Below are 15,853 nucleotides of genomic sequence, written 5' to 3' on the forward strand. Positions count from 1 at the left end.
GTTCTACATGTTCCTCTTTCTTCAATTAGGGTGTGTTCAGACACAATTAATGGCTTTCTTGACAACCCAAGACCTGCCTGCCCCCCCCTTTTAAGCCTCTTTCTTCTCATTTCCTTCAAGTTTCCAGTAATAGTTCTGGTTAACCTGCCATCAAGAACCACTTGGCAATCATGAGGCATTTGAAAATGTTTCCTTAACTTTGTCTCATTGGGGTTACCTTATTCCCCCCCAGGTTGTTTGCTCAGTCCATATCATCAAGAACCCTGCTGGAGAGGCTCATTGCAGATCTCAAATCACAAATCCCTAAAATCCAAGTCTGCAAAATGTTCTCTCTTGCATGGCATGAAAGAGGGAGAATGATGAAATCTACAGAAGGCAAAATGCAAAGGGCCTCTCTGAAACCATTTAGCTCAAACCTTATTGCCTTATGGAAAACAGGTTAATTTAGATAACACAAGATCATAGTCTCAAGAGCCTTGCAAGCCAAGCAACTTCTTTCCATTTCAGATTACTTCATCGGCATAAGGTTAGATTTCTTTGATGTCTCCTTTTGTATGCATGTTGAAAAAGAAATACATTTCATTTACCATTTATGACTTCCAAGCCAACTAGCCCCATGGATTAACTGATTGTTATCATGTGGCCAAGCCCAGCTCACTGAAGGTATATAAAGGGTAACCCTCTAATGGGCATGTGAAAAGGGTTCCATTCTCTTTCTCTCTCTCTGAGACATCTGCTTGCAGCTCATCTTTGCTTCAGCAATCTTTGTCCCATCTCTGAACAAGACATCATGAGCCGGCAGTGCTACAGTTCCAAGTCCCTCACTGGAAGTAGGGGCACCACAACTGGCTCAGCCATCAGCCATGGATTTAGGGGTGGCAACAGTCTGTCTTCCATCTGCTACACTGGAGCAGGAAGAAGCGGTGGCTACAGCAGCATAAGCCACTGTAACACTGGCCGTAGCAAGAAACTCTCTGATGCTGGCAGATATGGAGGAAGCTCTGGTGGATACAGCGCAGGGTTTAGGGACTATAGTGGCATGGGTTATGGTGCTGTGCCCTTTGGCTATGGCATTGGGCCCGTAGCCTATGGTCCTGGAAGTGGCAGGTCTGGGGGCTACAGTAGTCAAAGTGCAGGGGCCCATGGCCAAGCTGGAGGATTCAGCAGCCAAAGCCTTGGAGGTTATGGCAGTGGATGCAGCGGTGGTTACAAGTATGGTGGCTTCAGCAGCCAAAGTCTTGGTGGCAGACGTTACAGGACAGTAGGCTTTGGCAGTCAAAGTCTGGGTGGTGGTACCTGTGGCGGCAAAGGCATTTTTGGTGGCCGTTCTTACCGTGGTGGTGTCAGCTACGAGCCCATTGGCCGCTTTGGTGACAGCAGGGGGATCCAGTCAGTCAGAGTCAACGCAAACCTCTTGAGGCCCCTTTGCATACAGGTTGATCCAGAGATCTCTAGGGTGAAAGAGCAAGAGCGAGAGGAAATCAAAACCCTCAATGACAAGTTTGCCTGCTTCATTGATAAGGTGAGATTGTAGAATGAAAGTCAACTCTGTGGCATTCTATTTAAGTTAGCCCGCTGTAAAGAGACCAAGATGAACCACCTTACTTTTCAAAGACCTTCCAATAATTTATGAAGGTGGGCTTATGTGGGAAACCGAAAGATGCAGAACCATTAGGACAGCATATTCTACCATGTTTAGGTTCTGAGTTATTCAATTTGTCATTACATTTCTCTTTGTCGTTTTGTAGGTCTGTCAATTAATTATATTAAATTGATTAATCAACTAAAATGTCTATTAGTTGATTAGTCAATTTAATTTAAATACTATGCATATTACAAAAAACACAGGGCAGATGTCTTTTTGAAATATGAGAGAGCGGTGAGATGGCTTCCATATTACAGTAACACACCGACCGGAAGCACAACAGCCTCTATTATCAACTGGGCTTCTAATATCTCCCGGCTTATTAAAATTGGCCTGCATTTATTATGTTATTTTATTTATTTATAAGATTTATGTCATGTATGATCTTAGGGCAGGTCACAAAAAACAAGTTAAACAGATAAAACAAATACAGTTTAGAACCAAAATCCACAAAAAGTGTTACTGTACAGTCCTTCATTCTGGGCATAGTATACACAAAGGCCTGCCGAAAGAAAAAAAAATTCAGCACATGCTGAAAGACATACAAAATCGGGGCCAACCATTTTTGTCCTCTGCCAGTGATGATGCCCTCAGAAGGGCCTCCCTGGCTGACCTCAGTACCCGGGCCCTAAGCCATTTAGGGCATTGTACATTTGTATGAAACCCTTGAATTGGGCTCAGTCACTAATAGACAGCCAGTGCAGATCTTTAAGAACAATTGGGTCCCTTCTGCCCACTGAGTTTTGCAATAGCTGCAGTCTCCAGACCATCTTCAAGGGTAGTCCCCCATTTTCACGTGTGATGAGCATGTGGATGCCCATGGCTGCCATCTTTAATCAGCTCCTTGGAGCTGTTCTGGCCTATGGAGGTGGGGATGCGCACAGTTTGCAGCTGCAGGATTGCACACGAGCAGTCCAATTCCAGAAGGTGTTTAAGTGGAGATTTTTCCCACTTGTCTGCATTGGTATTGCAATTGCTTTTAGATTCTTTTATTGTTTTATCATTTGTGTATTTGCTGCCCTGGGCTTCTTTGGGAGAAGGGCAGGATATTTATTATTATTATTGTTGTTGTTGTTGTTGTTAGAGTATTGGAAGCTGCCTTATACCAAGTCAGACCATTGATCCATCTAGCTCAGTGCAGACCATTGATCCATCTAGCTCAGTACTGATTACACTGACTGGCAGCGGCTCTCCAGGTTTCAGACAGGATTCTCTCCTAGTCCTACTGGGAGATGCCGGGGATTGATCCTGGGACCAAATGTTCTACCACTGACCTATGGCCCTTCCCCTACCTTCTTTAACTAGAAGTGAGTCCCACTGTGTTCAGTGGGACTTACTCCCAAGCAACTGTGTAAAGAATTGCAGTCTTAACTGGTTACCAATTAAATTGATTATGGTTGCAGTCTTAAATACACTTGGTAAGTTCCACTGAACACAGCAGGGCTCACTGCTGAGTGCCAGCTCTGTCTGAGTAACAATATATAGGATCGCACTGGAAAGCTTGCAACTCTGTTTATTTGCAAGCCATTTTTCAATGACATATTCAAAAGCTCTCATCCTATCTTGCATCATTGCATACTTAAAATTAAAGGCATTCATTAATTTTCAGGCAGCAAAATTCCCTAAGGAATTAGCTCTGCTGCATTATATACTAGGCAAATATCAGTTCCTGGGAATCATAAGTGGGGAGAATTCTATTGTACTCGGGTCCTGCCTGTGGGCTTCCCATAGGGGCATCTGGTTGGCCCCTGTGAGAACAGGATGCTGGACTAGATGGGCCACTTGTTCTTAGATAATTGTGAGTTTACTCTGTTTCTTCATTGCCCAATTAACTCTTCCCTCAGCTTTAGAAATGTATGCAATGTTAATGGCTGGCTCTGCAAACAACAACAACAACACTCCTTCAAAAACTGAGGAAGATTTCCCCCCTCCCCTAATAGGAACACCTAATAGGTTTCTATGTTCAGTACAATGTCATTGTGGCCATTTTTAAATTACAGGTGAGGCACTTGGAGCAAGAGAATAAACTGTTGGAAACCAAATGGAACTGCCTACAGCAACAGGGGCCGATTGAGAGGAAAACCATTGACCACCTGTTTGAGAACTACATTGCAGCCCTGAGAAGGCAGTTAGAACTTTTGCTGAATGAGCGGGAGCAGCTGCAGCTGGAACAAGCTAAATTCCAGGACGTGGTTGAACAGTACAAATGCAGGTGAACGGAGGGTCATTGCCCTAGATGGAAGTTGCCTTTGCCCAGGAGGTCTGGTTTCTTCACAGAAGGTGTAAGGGGCCTATATCTATGTGGAAGCTGTGCCCTCCAACTATTTGTGGTTGTGCAGTGGGAAAGAACTGGCACTCTCTAGCTGTGTTCTGCTGTTCCTCTAATGCAGGGGGGGGGGCTCTGAGGGCCCTCCAGACATTGTTGGCCTCCAGCTCCCATCAGCTACAGCCAACATGGCCAACGGTCAGGGATGATGGGAGTTGTAGTTCAGCAACCTCTTGAAGTCCACAGGTCCCCCATCCCTGCTGTAATGAATTCAAGGCAGCATACATGGGGTTAGTCACACCCCTTTAACCTGACCAAAGCCCTTCCAGGTAAGGTGAGCCAAGACAGACTGACTGGGTCAAGGTATTCCAGTGAGCTTCATGGCTGAATAGGGGTTTGAGAACTAAGGTGTGCCTAGAAAAAAATCCAGCACATTGTATCCTACGCCAGTGTTCTTCAGCGTTGAGCCCCCAAATGTTGTTGCACTACAACTCCTACCATTTCCAGCCAACTTACCCAAGGGTCATCTGGGGAGCCAGTGTTGGAGAACACCACCCTATACCACAATAAAGACTCAGTTGTGTTCTAGGCATGTATAGGGTTGCATAACTAGGCCGTTTTCTAATCTCATGGGAAGGCTCCCCTGGAGCATATGTATTGCTGGCTCACACTGAGCGACTGCTGCAATAAAGAGTTTACAGGGCAACCTGTATGAAGGGATGGTGTGAGGACAATGGTGAGTGGAGGGGAGAATCCACAGGCTAGCTGCCGACAGACTTGCACTGGTCACAGTGACAGGTTGGGAGGGCGTGGGGGGGGCAGCTGAAAGGAAACAATATATGCCAGTTCCAGGCTTGGTGGATTTTTCTTCTCTTGTCAAGAGCATGTTGGGGGAAAGTAAGAGCTTTGGGTCCTGAGGATACAACACCTCCTTCAATCCATTCCAGACAACTTCCTCTTCTCAGTACTATCAAAGTATTGATAGAGGAGGAGGGACAGCCATTGACATTTCTCTGGCTGTAACGTGGAGACTTCCAGGTCCATAATACCCTATGGCCAGGCTCAGTGCCAGTAGCTGGCCAGACTGGTTACTGGTGGAGGACCCAAGGGGCTCAGAAAGGCCCCTCACCAGCCTGAGTCAGCCATGCTTACTACTCTTCTGTTGTGCCTCCAAGTGGCTGCTTTAGCAGGGGATGTGTAGCAGTGTCAGTTCTGAGTGAGAGTGAAGCTGAGCTCCCATCTGCTGTGGATGCCCTCCATCTTTATGTACCCCAAATGCAATGCCCTTGCCTATAGATCTGTAAATTCTATATAGCTCAGCCTATAGACCAATATAATTTATGGATTTCATAGATCTATATTTTATAGATCTATAGGCTGGGGCATTGTATTTTGGGTAAATTAAGATGCCAGATGGTTACTGCAAATGAGAACTGAGCATGGCTCCCAATCTAAAATTGCAATGCCAAGATGCCATCTGGGGGAGAGCAGCAAGAAGGGTGGAGGGTGGTTATATTATTGGTGCCACTGCGGAAGAGGCAGCAGAAATGAAAAAGAAAATATTGCACAGTCATGACTGTATGTGGGGATATGTGTTGGGCGTGTTGAGGGAGCACTGATGGCACCATACTGAGGGCCCCTTGCAGCCTCGCACCAGCCCTGCCTACGGCCTCAGGGATGCCTTCCTAGGGAACATAGGATTGTGTCCTTCATGGATTTCCATGTACTTGGCAACTATGCGAAAGGCACGAAACCCTGACTTTAAAAATACAGAATGTCTGTCCTGTAGGAATGACTTGTCTATAGCGCTTGTGAGGAATGAGAAGTAACCCCAGCAAATATTTTCTAAATACATAGCTTAAAACAACAACAACCTTGAATGTATGCAAGAACAAACCTTTTACTTTTGCTCTGAATCTCCCTCCCCACAATGACATCCAAACCGCATGCCTCCCACTATGTCCTCAGACCCCACCCTTCTATCTGCAATGTGGGAAGAATAATGCTGCCCTACCTTACAACCTTACAACTGTAAAGATTATGGTGGTAATGTGCGGGAAATAGTTTGGACAACTGAAATGTGCTTTATAAATGAATGCTAAGCGTTAGCATTATAGAATTATTATTTTCAGTCCCCATGGGGCAGATTCAGCAGAGAAATGTTGACTGACTCGACACTAGGGTTGGAAGAGGATCTGTCAATTTTGGTTCTCTCCATTTCTCTTCTTTCCTGTTTTAAAGTCAGTTCTCTGCATTTCTGCTGCAATTTGCAATTTTTTAAAAAAAAAATAAAATCCTCATGAAAATTGCCCCCATTTTAGTGTGCATTTCTTCTAATAAAACATTTTTGTATGCAATTTTGAGTAATGTTCACATTTTTGCAAGCAATTCCTCCTGACATAATGCATGTTTGTATGTTACTTTCACTAGTACATTCGCTTTTGTGCATATTTTCTCCCACAAATTTTTCTAAACATTGTTTGCTTGGAGAAGTGCATTGCAACACTCAGAGAAGTGTGAATTTCCAAGAATGGCTGAGTTTCAGTTCTCACATAGTTTCAGAAAGTGCTGATTTGATAAACTCAGCCTGAAATGTGAACTGAATCAAATTTCTCCCCCCTCCCAACTTGACATGATGACCGGCTCACCCCTGCTTCCACCCTTTGCTTGTCAGCCATGCTGACTCTCAAACCAAAGTTTTCCCAGTACAAGTCCAGCACTCTATCGACACCCTGACATTGATTCCCTGACACTTTGCAATGCAGCTGATTTAGGCGCGGCACTCTGAACTCTCAAGGACCTTTGTATCTCCTTCTTTTCTCCATCTCAAGGTATGAAGAAGAAATCAACCGACGTATGGCTGCAGAAAATGAATTTGTGGTGCTAAAGAAGGTGAGTTACATTGGCTCCAAGGTTTGGTAAAGGTCAATTTATTAAAATGATCAAAGAGAATTGAAGGCAGGATGGTCATTGTAATCTGCCCTGCTTGAGAAGCTCCCCCAAAGCATCTTCTAAACACAGTGTTGGAAAAAGAATGCTAGACTAGACGCACCTGCAGGACTTTTCTTCTGTTATACAATGGAAAAGAAAGGCACATTATATTAATCTTACACTGATGAATATTATGGGCCTTTCATTGTGAATCACCTATAGTGATGGTAGGGTAAGTGGTAGGGTCCTGCAGATGTTGCTGAATTCAACCTCCCATCAACTACAACCAACACAACCAGTGGTGAAGGATGATGGGATTTGTAATCTGGCAATATCTGAAGGGCTCTTGGTTCCCCACCCTGTTTTATAGAAAAGCCGGGTACAGATTCCTATCATACATATAAATGTTATGTTACACTGATGAACTGAGGGGTCAAGATTTTTTTAAAAAAACATATCTCTAAAAGTAGAGTCAAGCTGATATCAATGGGATGTCAGGTCAGAGAAAGAAAAACAGAGGGGCTGACTCTGTGGCAGCTACAGTGGATTGCAGTAGGTGACGTGGTGTAATCCCAGGCGTGTCTACTCAGAAGAAAGTCCCATGGAATTTAATGGGACTTACTTCCAGGTGTGTATGGTGAGAGCCACTTTGAATGTGGCAAGATATACCAATATGGAAAGGACAGTCACATGAGTATATATTTTGCCGCATGTTCATGTGGTGTGCCAAGTACTGGGAAGCTGCACGATGATGGGAAGGGCGCTGTCTCTGGCTGTGGCACTTTTCTCTTACTTGGGATGAGTAGTTAGATATTTTAATAGCCCCAAAAAGAGAGGTTGATTTGATGGTCTGCCATACCAAAGGTCAAGTCTTTCTTGACTGAAAGCATGAAGACCTTCCTGAACACTTCTGTCACTCAGTTAAACAACTCATGTTGTCACCGAATTATGGAAAAATATATTTATTGTGTCTTGTCTTTTAGGATGTGGACTGTGCCTATACTGGCAAGGTGGAGCTGGAGGTGAAAGTGGAAGCCCTAAGACAGGAGCTGGAGTTCCTCAGATGTGTCCATGAAGCAGTGAGTGTGCCCTCACCATGTGATTTATCCTTTATTCCTGTTCCTAAAATATTATGTCCTATACTTCTTCCATGCTACTTTCTTTGTACTTTTTACCAGGCACTGGGGAAGGGGGAAGGTGCAAGAAAGCCTCCTTTCCTTCTCCAAACCCAATGTGAAAAGATGGAAAGGCTTCACCTTTCCTCCAAGTCGTCTGAGAATTCCAGAGGACTTAGGGCAGCCTTTCCCAACCAGTGTGCCTCCAGATGTTGTTGGACCACAATTCCCATCTTTTCTGACCATTGGCAATGCTGGCTGAGGCTGATGGGAGTTGTAGTCCAACAACATCTGGAGGCACACTGGTTGGGAAAGGCTGACTTAGGGGATGGGAGGGTTCTGTCTCTCTTTGGGCTGAGCTTTAGAAAAGGCAGCTGCAGTGTGAGTCTCATTGCGTCTGCCTTCTCCAAAGAGCAGTGCAAAGTGGGAGACCAACTCTTACCCTCCCTAGAGCTCTCTGGCCATACTAGGGCAAAGTGTGTGTGTGTTGATTAGGGATGGAAAGATTGGTCACTTTCGGTTCTCTGTTTCTCATTTTTCCAGTCTTGAATTTGGTTCTCTGCATTTCTGCAGCAATTTGTGATTTTTTTTTTAAAAAAAATCCTCATGAAAATTATCCAGCATTTTAGTGCAGATTTCTCCTAATAAAACATTTTGTAGGCATTTTTGACTAATTACACATTTTTGCAAGCAATTTCTCATCATATAATGCGTTTATATATGTTATATTCACTCATATATTCATTTATATGCACACTTTGCATTTTTGTAAACATTATTTTATTGGCGAACTGCATTGCAAATTCGATTAAGTGCAAATTTTGAAGATTGACTGTTTTGGTACTCATATTATTTTGGAAAGTGGGAATTTATAGATTCAGCTTGAAATGCAAACTGAATTGAATTACTCACCCATCCCTAGCGTTGATGACCACAAATAATAGCAGGCTAGAACTAACTAAAGATACTAGTGAAATTCTTCTGAATCAGGCTCAGATATGAATTTTGTAAAAGTCTGCCTCAAAACGAGAAGTGGCCTAAATTCTTCTCTGGCACAGATCAAAATCCAGGTCAGAGACGAATTCCCATCTTCCTGTCCCTACCCATCCCTGCCAGCCTCTGCTATTGCCCAAAAGCTCTGCCTGCATCACCACCACACACACACATGAAACAGTCCAAACTGTCTCAATTCAATAGGGATCCTTGATGACCTCCCTCTTGCTCTCTTAATTAAATTGCTGTAAAAAATTCCCTTGTAATATTTTGTTTTCAGGAACTGGAAAGCTTACAGATAACAGTGGCTGACACCAATGTTGTCGTGTCTATGGATAACAACCGGGAACTGGACATGGAGGGGATAATTAACTCTGTGAGGTGTCAATATGAGGAGATTGTACAGAAGAGCAAGGATGAGGTCAATGCTCTTTATGAAACAAAGGTAAACACTATATGCCTGCCTTCAACAGAGGGAAGCAGATGGAATTGATTATTACCATGGACGTTTTAGGTAACTGAATCAAAGTTGCAGAAATAAAAGGCATTAATTCCCTCTGAATTTTAGTACAGCGATCTGCAGACCACCTGGGGGCGTCACTGCGACAACCTGACTAGGGGCCGCCGTGAAATCCAAGACCTGACAAGCCTTATCCAGAGACTCAAGGCTGAAATGGAAAATGCCAAAAAACAGGTAAGATTGAACAGGAGGAGAATAAGCAATAGGGATAACTTTCCTGGTCTTGATGTACACCAGGAATAGCTGACATGGTGCCCTTCAGATGTTTTTGGATAATGGGAGTTGTAGTCTAGAAGGGATGATGGGAGCTGTAGTCCAACATCTGGAAGGCACCTTGTTGGCTACCTCAGATATGAACTGAAAGAACTTAAGAAACATTTCACGTCTATTAAAAATGGGGGGAGGGGGAGGAAGAACCAGGTATTCTGCCAATTTCATTTTAAAACATGATTATGAGGTTCATATTTAAAAACCAAAGGGGGCTCCCATCCAGCCCATGCCCCAGATGCAGAAACACGCAACCTCAGGTCTCTTCATGGAGCAGGAGGACTGATGGGGAAGGGGGGAGGGCAGGGGATCAGTAGTTTATATCCTGATCATTTCAAATCTTATAGATCATTTATAACTGGAAATGGGTTTTTATTATTAAATTAAGCTGCAAGTTTTTTTAAAAAAAATCCTGCTCATGTTATTTTTATTTTAGCCCTCACCTATATTATTAGCTGCCTCCCTTTCTGGTTCTCTACTCCCCCACCTCATAGATTTGACATATCTTGACTTCTTCCATAAGTTCTCTGCCCTCTGAGCTGAAGCTCTCTCTCCTCTTTTCTGACCCAACACTTGCCCTTAAGAGTGGCCCCCAAACAGGCCTGTACCAATTTAACTATAGTTTCAAATTCTTCATGCAAGTAAAGAGCTGCACTCTGTAGCAGACTTTGTGGTATGGAAGTCCTTCACACCACAGAGTTTAAAGACCTCTCTGGTTGTTGCTCATTTCCTAATGTCTAACATAGAGTGACCAGAGAGCATGAACTCAACAGCTGAGGTGACGCAACTGAACTTTCTTTACCTGTCCTGATCACACTGTCAAGCCTCCCTGCGCAGTGCCACCTGGTGGCTCATGTGCTCATGCAGCTAACCTCAATGCCAGTTCAGAAGAATCACATACTACTACAGATATTGGGTCTACCTATTTAGAATGGGCTGGGAGGCAGAGTAAGGGCTCGTCTTTCTCCTCTTTAAGTATTATTACACTGAGGATGCTACTCATGCACCAACACTTTTTTTCTTTTCATCTTTGCCTTTCCAAGATTGATGCCTTGCAGACTGCTATTGCTGAGAATGAGCAGCGTGGTGAGTGTGCGCTAAAGGATGCCAAGGCAAAACTTGCTGAGGTGGAAAATGCCCTGCAGTGCTCTAAGGATGAACTTACTCGCCTAGTAAGGGATTACCAGGAATTGCTGAATGTCAAGTTGGCCCTGGACATTGAGATTGCTATGTACAAGTCACTTCTGGAAGGAGAAGAGAGCAGGTGGGTTAAAAAATTAGCATCCATGTAAGGATGTTGCTAATATCACTTTTTTGGAATGCAAATTTTTGCAAACTTTTCTACGCCACCATTCTTTTTAAAAAATGGCAATGAAGAACATAAAATCAACAATAACATTACACTGATAAAATGGATACAGGACATATAATAAATCAGCAGATCAGATTAGTACATCAGCATAGCTGGATCCCCCTCAGGGAGTGCCGAGGTAAAGATGCTGAATTAATCAGCTGGAATCCAGGAAGAAATACTCTATCAATTATGCCACTAATGTATGGTTAGCTCTCAGTTATTGCTAATATGGCCAAACAAGATATGAAATTATTGAACCTAGCAAGCTAATATGCAAAAATCGTGCCTTTAAATTCATCAATATTCTTCAGTTACATATCAAAAGTGAGATTAAAATATTTTTAAATAAAATAAAATTAATTTGAACTCTGAAATAATGCCAAATTTCACATTTTTACAAAATAATAATTGTAAACAATCAAACAAAAAAGACACATGACTGTTGTTCTTGGAATATTAACAAATATGCCTTCTCTTTGCAGGTTATGTAATTCTACTCCAGTTAACATAGGTAAGTAACTTTACCAATGCATCCTATATTGTCATGAAAAAATGCAATACATTCCACTGAGTGAGAGACCTTAGCATGTGTGTGCTTGAGTAACTGCTTCTTTCCCCCTACTCTTCTAGCTGTGGTGGGTTGCCCCAACATCTCTGCAGGTGGTGCACCTCTACATGATGGCACATTGGGTGGAGCTGGATTTGGAAGGAGATGTGTCTATGGGCCTGGATCAGGAGGAAAAAGTTATAGCCCAAGAAATACCAGCGGCAGTGGAGGATTCAGCGCCAGAAGTGGAAGGCTTGGCTACAAAACTGGATATAGCTCTAAGAGTGGAGGGTACCTTTCAAGATGCACAATGAGCTCGGGATTTGGGCAATGTGGTACCAGCACTGTGGCTCACTCTGGTCCAAAGGATTATGGCACACAATGTGTTGGAGGTGGAGGCTATAGTTCTAGGGGCAAAGGATACAGCTCCAGAAGTGGGGGTTGCAGCTCAAGCGTGAAATGCATTTCCTCAGCTGGTGGAGGGAACTACACCACTGGAAGTACAGGAGGCTGTGCAGGTGAAGTCTACACCTCTGAGAGTTCAGGTGGTGGCTACACTACTGGTGTCGCTAGCTCTACTGATGCCACATGCACCACTGGAGATGCAAGACGCAACTCTGGAAGTGGATGTCGAGTGGGTTATGGAGGAAACTGCTCCATCATCAGATAAAGTTCAGGCACAGAATATTGTGTGTGTGTGTGTGTGTGGATGATTTTCTGCCTGCTGATGAAAGCAATGAGCCATTATGCATCATGTTGAAAACCTACAAATGAGAGGGATCTACGCATTATGGAATTCCCTTGCTTTGGCCTTTTAACATTTTTTCTTCAAGTCAAGATCTGTTTGTCCAGAACACCCTGATTTTGAACCTCACTATAGAAGTGAGAGCTGGTCTGCACATGATGGATATAGCCATGCGGGTGAAAGTGCTGCCAAAGAGGGCAACCTTATGGAGAAAGCTCCACTATTGGGTTGTGTCATGCTCAGAATAGACCCACTGAAATTAATGAACCTACGTTTGTCGTGTCCATTAATTTCAGTGGTTTTCCTCTGAATAGGACTAATTTTGGATGCAACCCATAATTAATTACAACCTCTTACCACATAAAGTGGTGCCATCCTCTCACGAATATCCCTGCGCCTGTTAATGGTGGCTGCTGGTACAGATGCTTGAGGAATTCAATTTTTCTAAATTATGATAGAAATTAATCTGCACCTCCTGGACTACAATGAGGACCAGGACATAGCTATTGATCCAATGTCATACTTCTTCAAATGTTATGGTATCCTTCTTGGCTTCTCAAAAAGATCATCTCAAAATGTGCCGTAAAAGGGAAACAAATGTTACAAAACATTAAATACAATTTTTTGGTATGATTTCTTTTTTTAAAAAAGGCAGATTAATGCAGGAACAGAATGGAATGGTCTTAAATTATGAGTGAGCATGTGTGAAAGTGACACAAACAAGAAATAGACAGATCCATACATCCTAAGCTGCTTGACCTGGACACACACAACACACACAACCCAAGAGAGAGATGTGAAGGCCCAGGAAAAAAACCCCAGAAAAATATGGGAGGAAATGGATTTGTTCCCCATTTTTCTTATTTTTTTGGGGAGGAGGGAACTTTTCCCCTAATCTTTCCATTTTCCCCCCAGGCCTTCAACATCTCTCTCTACACTCACACACACACAGCTTTCAAGACACACAGCTGCTTCATGTGTAAGAGGCTGAAAACATTATAGTTGTTGTTGGTAGTGGTGGTAATAGTGGTGGAGAATTCACCACAGAAAGAGACCGTTTTGGCAGTATCTCCATGGCACCCATAATGTGTAGATCAACTGTAGGCCCTGCTGATCCCAAATGACATAAAGCACTTTCTTGCGGAAAGAAACGCCAGTTAAATAAATGGGATCAGTCTTCTGCACAGCGTGCTTAGGACTGGAGTGTGTGATCTAAAGCACTCTTGAACTACCACAGCCTGACTTCTTTTTTAAAGTCCAAATGAAATCAATGGAGTTTGTTTCCAAGGACACATACTCCAAATCACTGCATGTGGGTTAGTTGCCCCCTGACACTATTTAATAACGAGCCTGCTAATCAGGCTGATTAAAGATGGGGGAAATGAAACCTTAAGAGAGGTGGGAATTCTAAACTGTATTGTGATTTGTAAATCCGCACAGAACCAAGGGATTATAATGATTTCAGATTAATGAACAGTGCACTCAAAGCTGTGTTCTTAGTTTATATAGTACCTTTAAGATTTCAGTTTCGTTGGGTGCCACTGGGCTTGAAGCAGAAGCTCTGTGGGTAAGAGGCTGGATCCTTATTCCCTGTGCTACTAGGGCTGCTGCTTCTGCTTGGGGAAGGGAACTGCAGTCAATGATACTCACATACAGCCCAGAATCCCCCTGGCTGGGCAAGACACTATGTCAGGGGCATTGTGGAAACACAAAATGGCTGATCTCTAGACCAAGCCACATGCTGCTGATTGGAAGACTCCAGGCAGGTGTTAGGAGGGGTCCCACCTAGGCTCTAGGATTCCAACAACTGCTTGAGGATGCTGTTTGCTAATGCCAGACTTGCTACTATCATCCTTTGTGAAGAGCTTCAGAAACTTAATCTAATATTTTTGGAGGGAATCTAATTGACCTGCAATTATAGAGGTTGGATCTTCTCATTACAGTATTTATTACTTAGTGGATTAGAGAAAACCATCTTAGTCCATTACATTAGATCAGGGGTGGGGAACCTGTGGCCTTCCAGATGTTGATGAATTATGCAGGCTGGGTCTGATAGGAGTTGGAGGTCAGTAACATCTGGAGGGTCACATGTTCCTCATTCCTGCATTAAGTCATACAGATCTCTCAATCTCTCTCTGTTTCTCTGATCGTATCTGCACTCCACATGCTTCAATGTTATACCACTTTAACTATCATGGTGCCTCGGAAAGAATCCTGGGAATTATTGTTTGATGCAGATACTGACTGATTCTGGCTTAAATAACACCATTTCCCAATGGTTCCTGGGGTAAGGGAAAGGCTGTTACAACTTTTCTTTTCTTTTCTGGACTCTAACACTTTTCCTCTCCCTGCTACAGATTAAAATTGATTTAGCCAATCCCATTTCCAGGGAACTCATGGGACTGTGTGAGAAGGAGCTATAATATTCTCTAACAGAAAATGTTCAGTGCCCCATCAGCGTACCATCCCCAATATTCTTTGAGTAGCAATTAATGGCTCATGAAGCCAATACATGTTTCTAATGCAGATTTGCCTGCATCTGTCTGCTGTAGCTGAGAGGGAACCTTCTGAAGTCAAAGGAGCTTCAGCTACTAAATCTCTTTCTGACAACTTGAACAAAGAATACTAACAGCTTAAAACTTTTATTTTCTGCTCAATATACATGAAAGAAAAGGCAATTTGATTTTTATGTGTGTGATTATTATTCCACTGCCTGCTCATCACTTATCAAACAGTTCTTTCCTTTTCTCTTTGTCTGGCAAATAAAAAGTATGTGTACAATAACGTGTGTCAAATTATTGTTTTTAGTGTGAGGTGGCTTGGGATAGAGATTGGTGAGAAAATAGACTGAGTTTGCATATAAAGGTGAACCTACCTAATTTGTACTTTCTGAAACAATAAAGCTCCTGCTGGGAGGAAGGGCGGGATATAAATCAAATAAATAAATAAGGCTATCTGCACCTTATTCCTTGCTGCCACTCCTCTCATGGATGGGTTCCTCGTTGCTGATCTGCTGTGCCCACTGGCCTGTGTGTGTTGTTTAACGCCAGATCAGTACACAATAAGACCACTCTCATCCATGATTTGATTGTGGATGAAGGTGCCAATTTGGTGTGCATTACTGAGACCTGAGTGGGTGAGCTTGGAGGAGTTGACCTGACCCAGCTTTGCCCACCTGGATACTCAGTGCAACACCAGCACAGGCTGCAGGTATGGGGGGGGGAGGAGTTGCTGTGGTCTACAGAACTTCCATCTCTGTCACCAGGAAACCACTCTGTCTTGGAGCTGGCTGTGAGGGCCTGCACCTGGTGTCAGGCCTAGGAGACAGTAAACTAGGGTTGCTGCTGGTGTACCGTCCACCCTGCTGACCAGCAGCTCCTCTGACTGAGCTGGTGGAGGCTGTCTCGGCTGTGGTGTTGGAGGAGCCCAGAACGATAGAGCCGGGTGATTTCAATGTCCATGCTGAGGCT

At 43.5% G+C, this 15,853-nt stretch overlaps 1 protein-coding gene across 1 annotated transcript; it reads left to right on the forward strand.

The window, feature by feature from the left end:
- Positions 1-712: 712 nt before the first annotated feature.
- Positions 713-15,157, forward strand: LOC133379499 (keratin, type II cytoskeletal 7-like). The gene is made up of 9 exons (XM_061614902.1): positions 713-1,522; positions 3,646-3,857; positions 6,743-6,803; positions 7,826-7,921; positions 9,231-9,395; positions 9,519-9,644; positions 10,781-11,001; positions 11,574-11,602; positions 11,722-15,157. The coding sequence occupies exons 1-9, from the start codon at positions 791-793 to the stop codon at positions 12,306-12,308; spliced, it is 2,229 nt and encodes a 742-aa protein (XP_061470886.1). The 5' UTR covers positions 713-790; the 3' UTR covers positions 12,309-15,157.
- The last annotated feature ends 696 nt before the right edge of the window (positions 15,158-15,853 follow it).

Source organism: Rhineura floridana, chromosome 3, assembly GCF_030035675.1.
Source record: "Rhineura floridana isolate rRhiFlo1 chromosome 3, rRhiFlo1.hap2, whole genome shotgun sequence".
NCBI classification, from domain to species: Eukaryota; Metazoa; Chordata; class Lepidosauria; order Squamata; family Rhineuridae; genus Rhineura; species Rhineura floridana.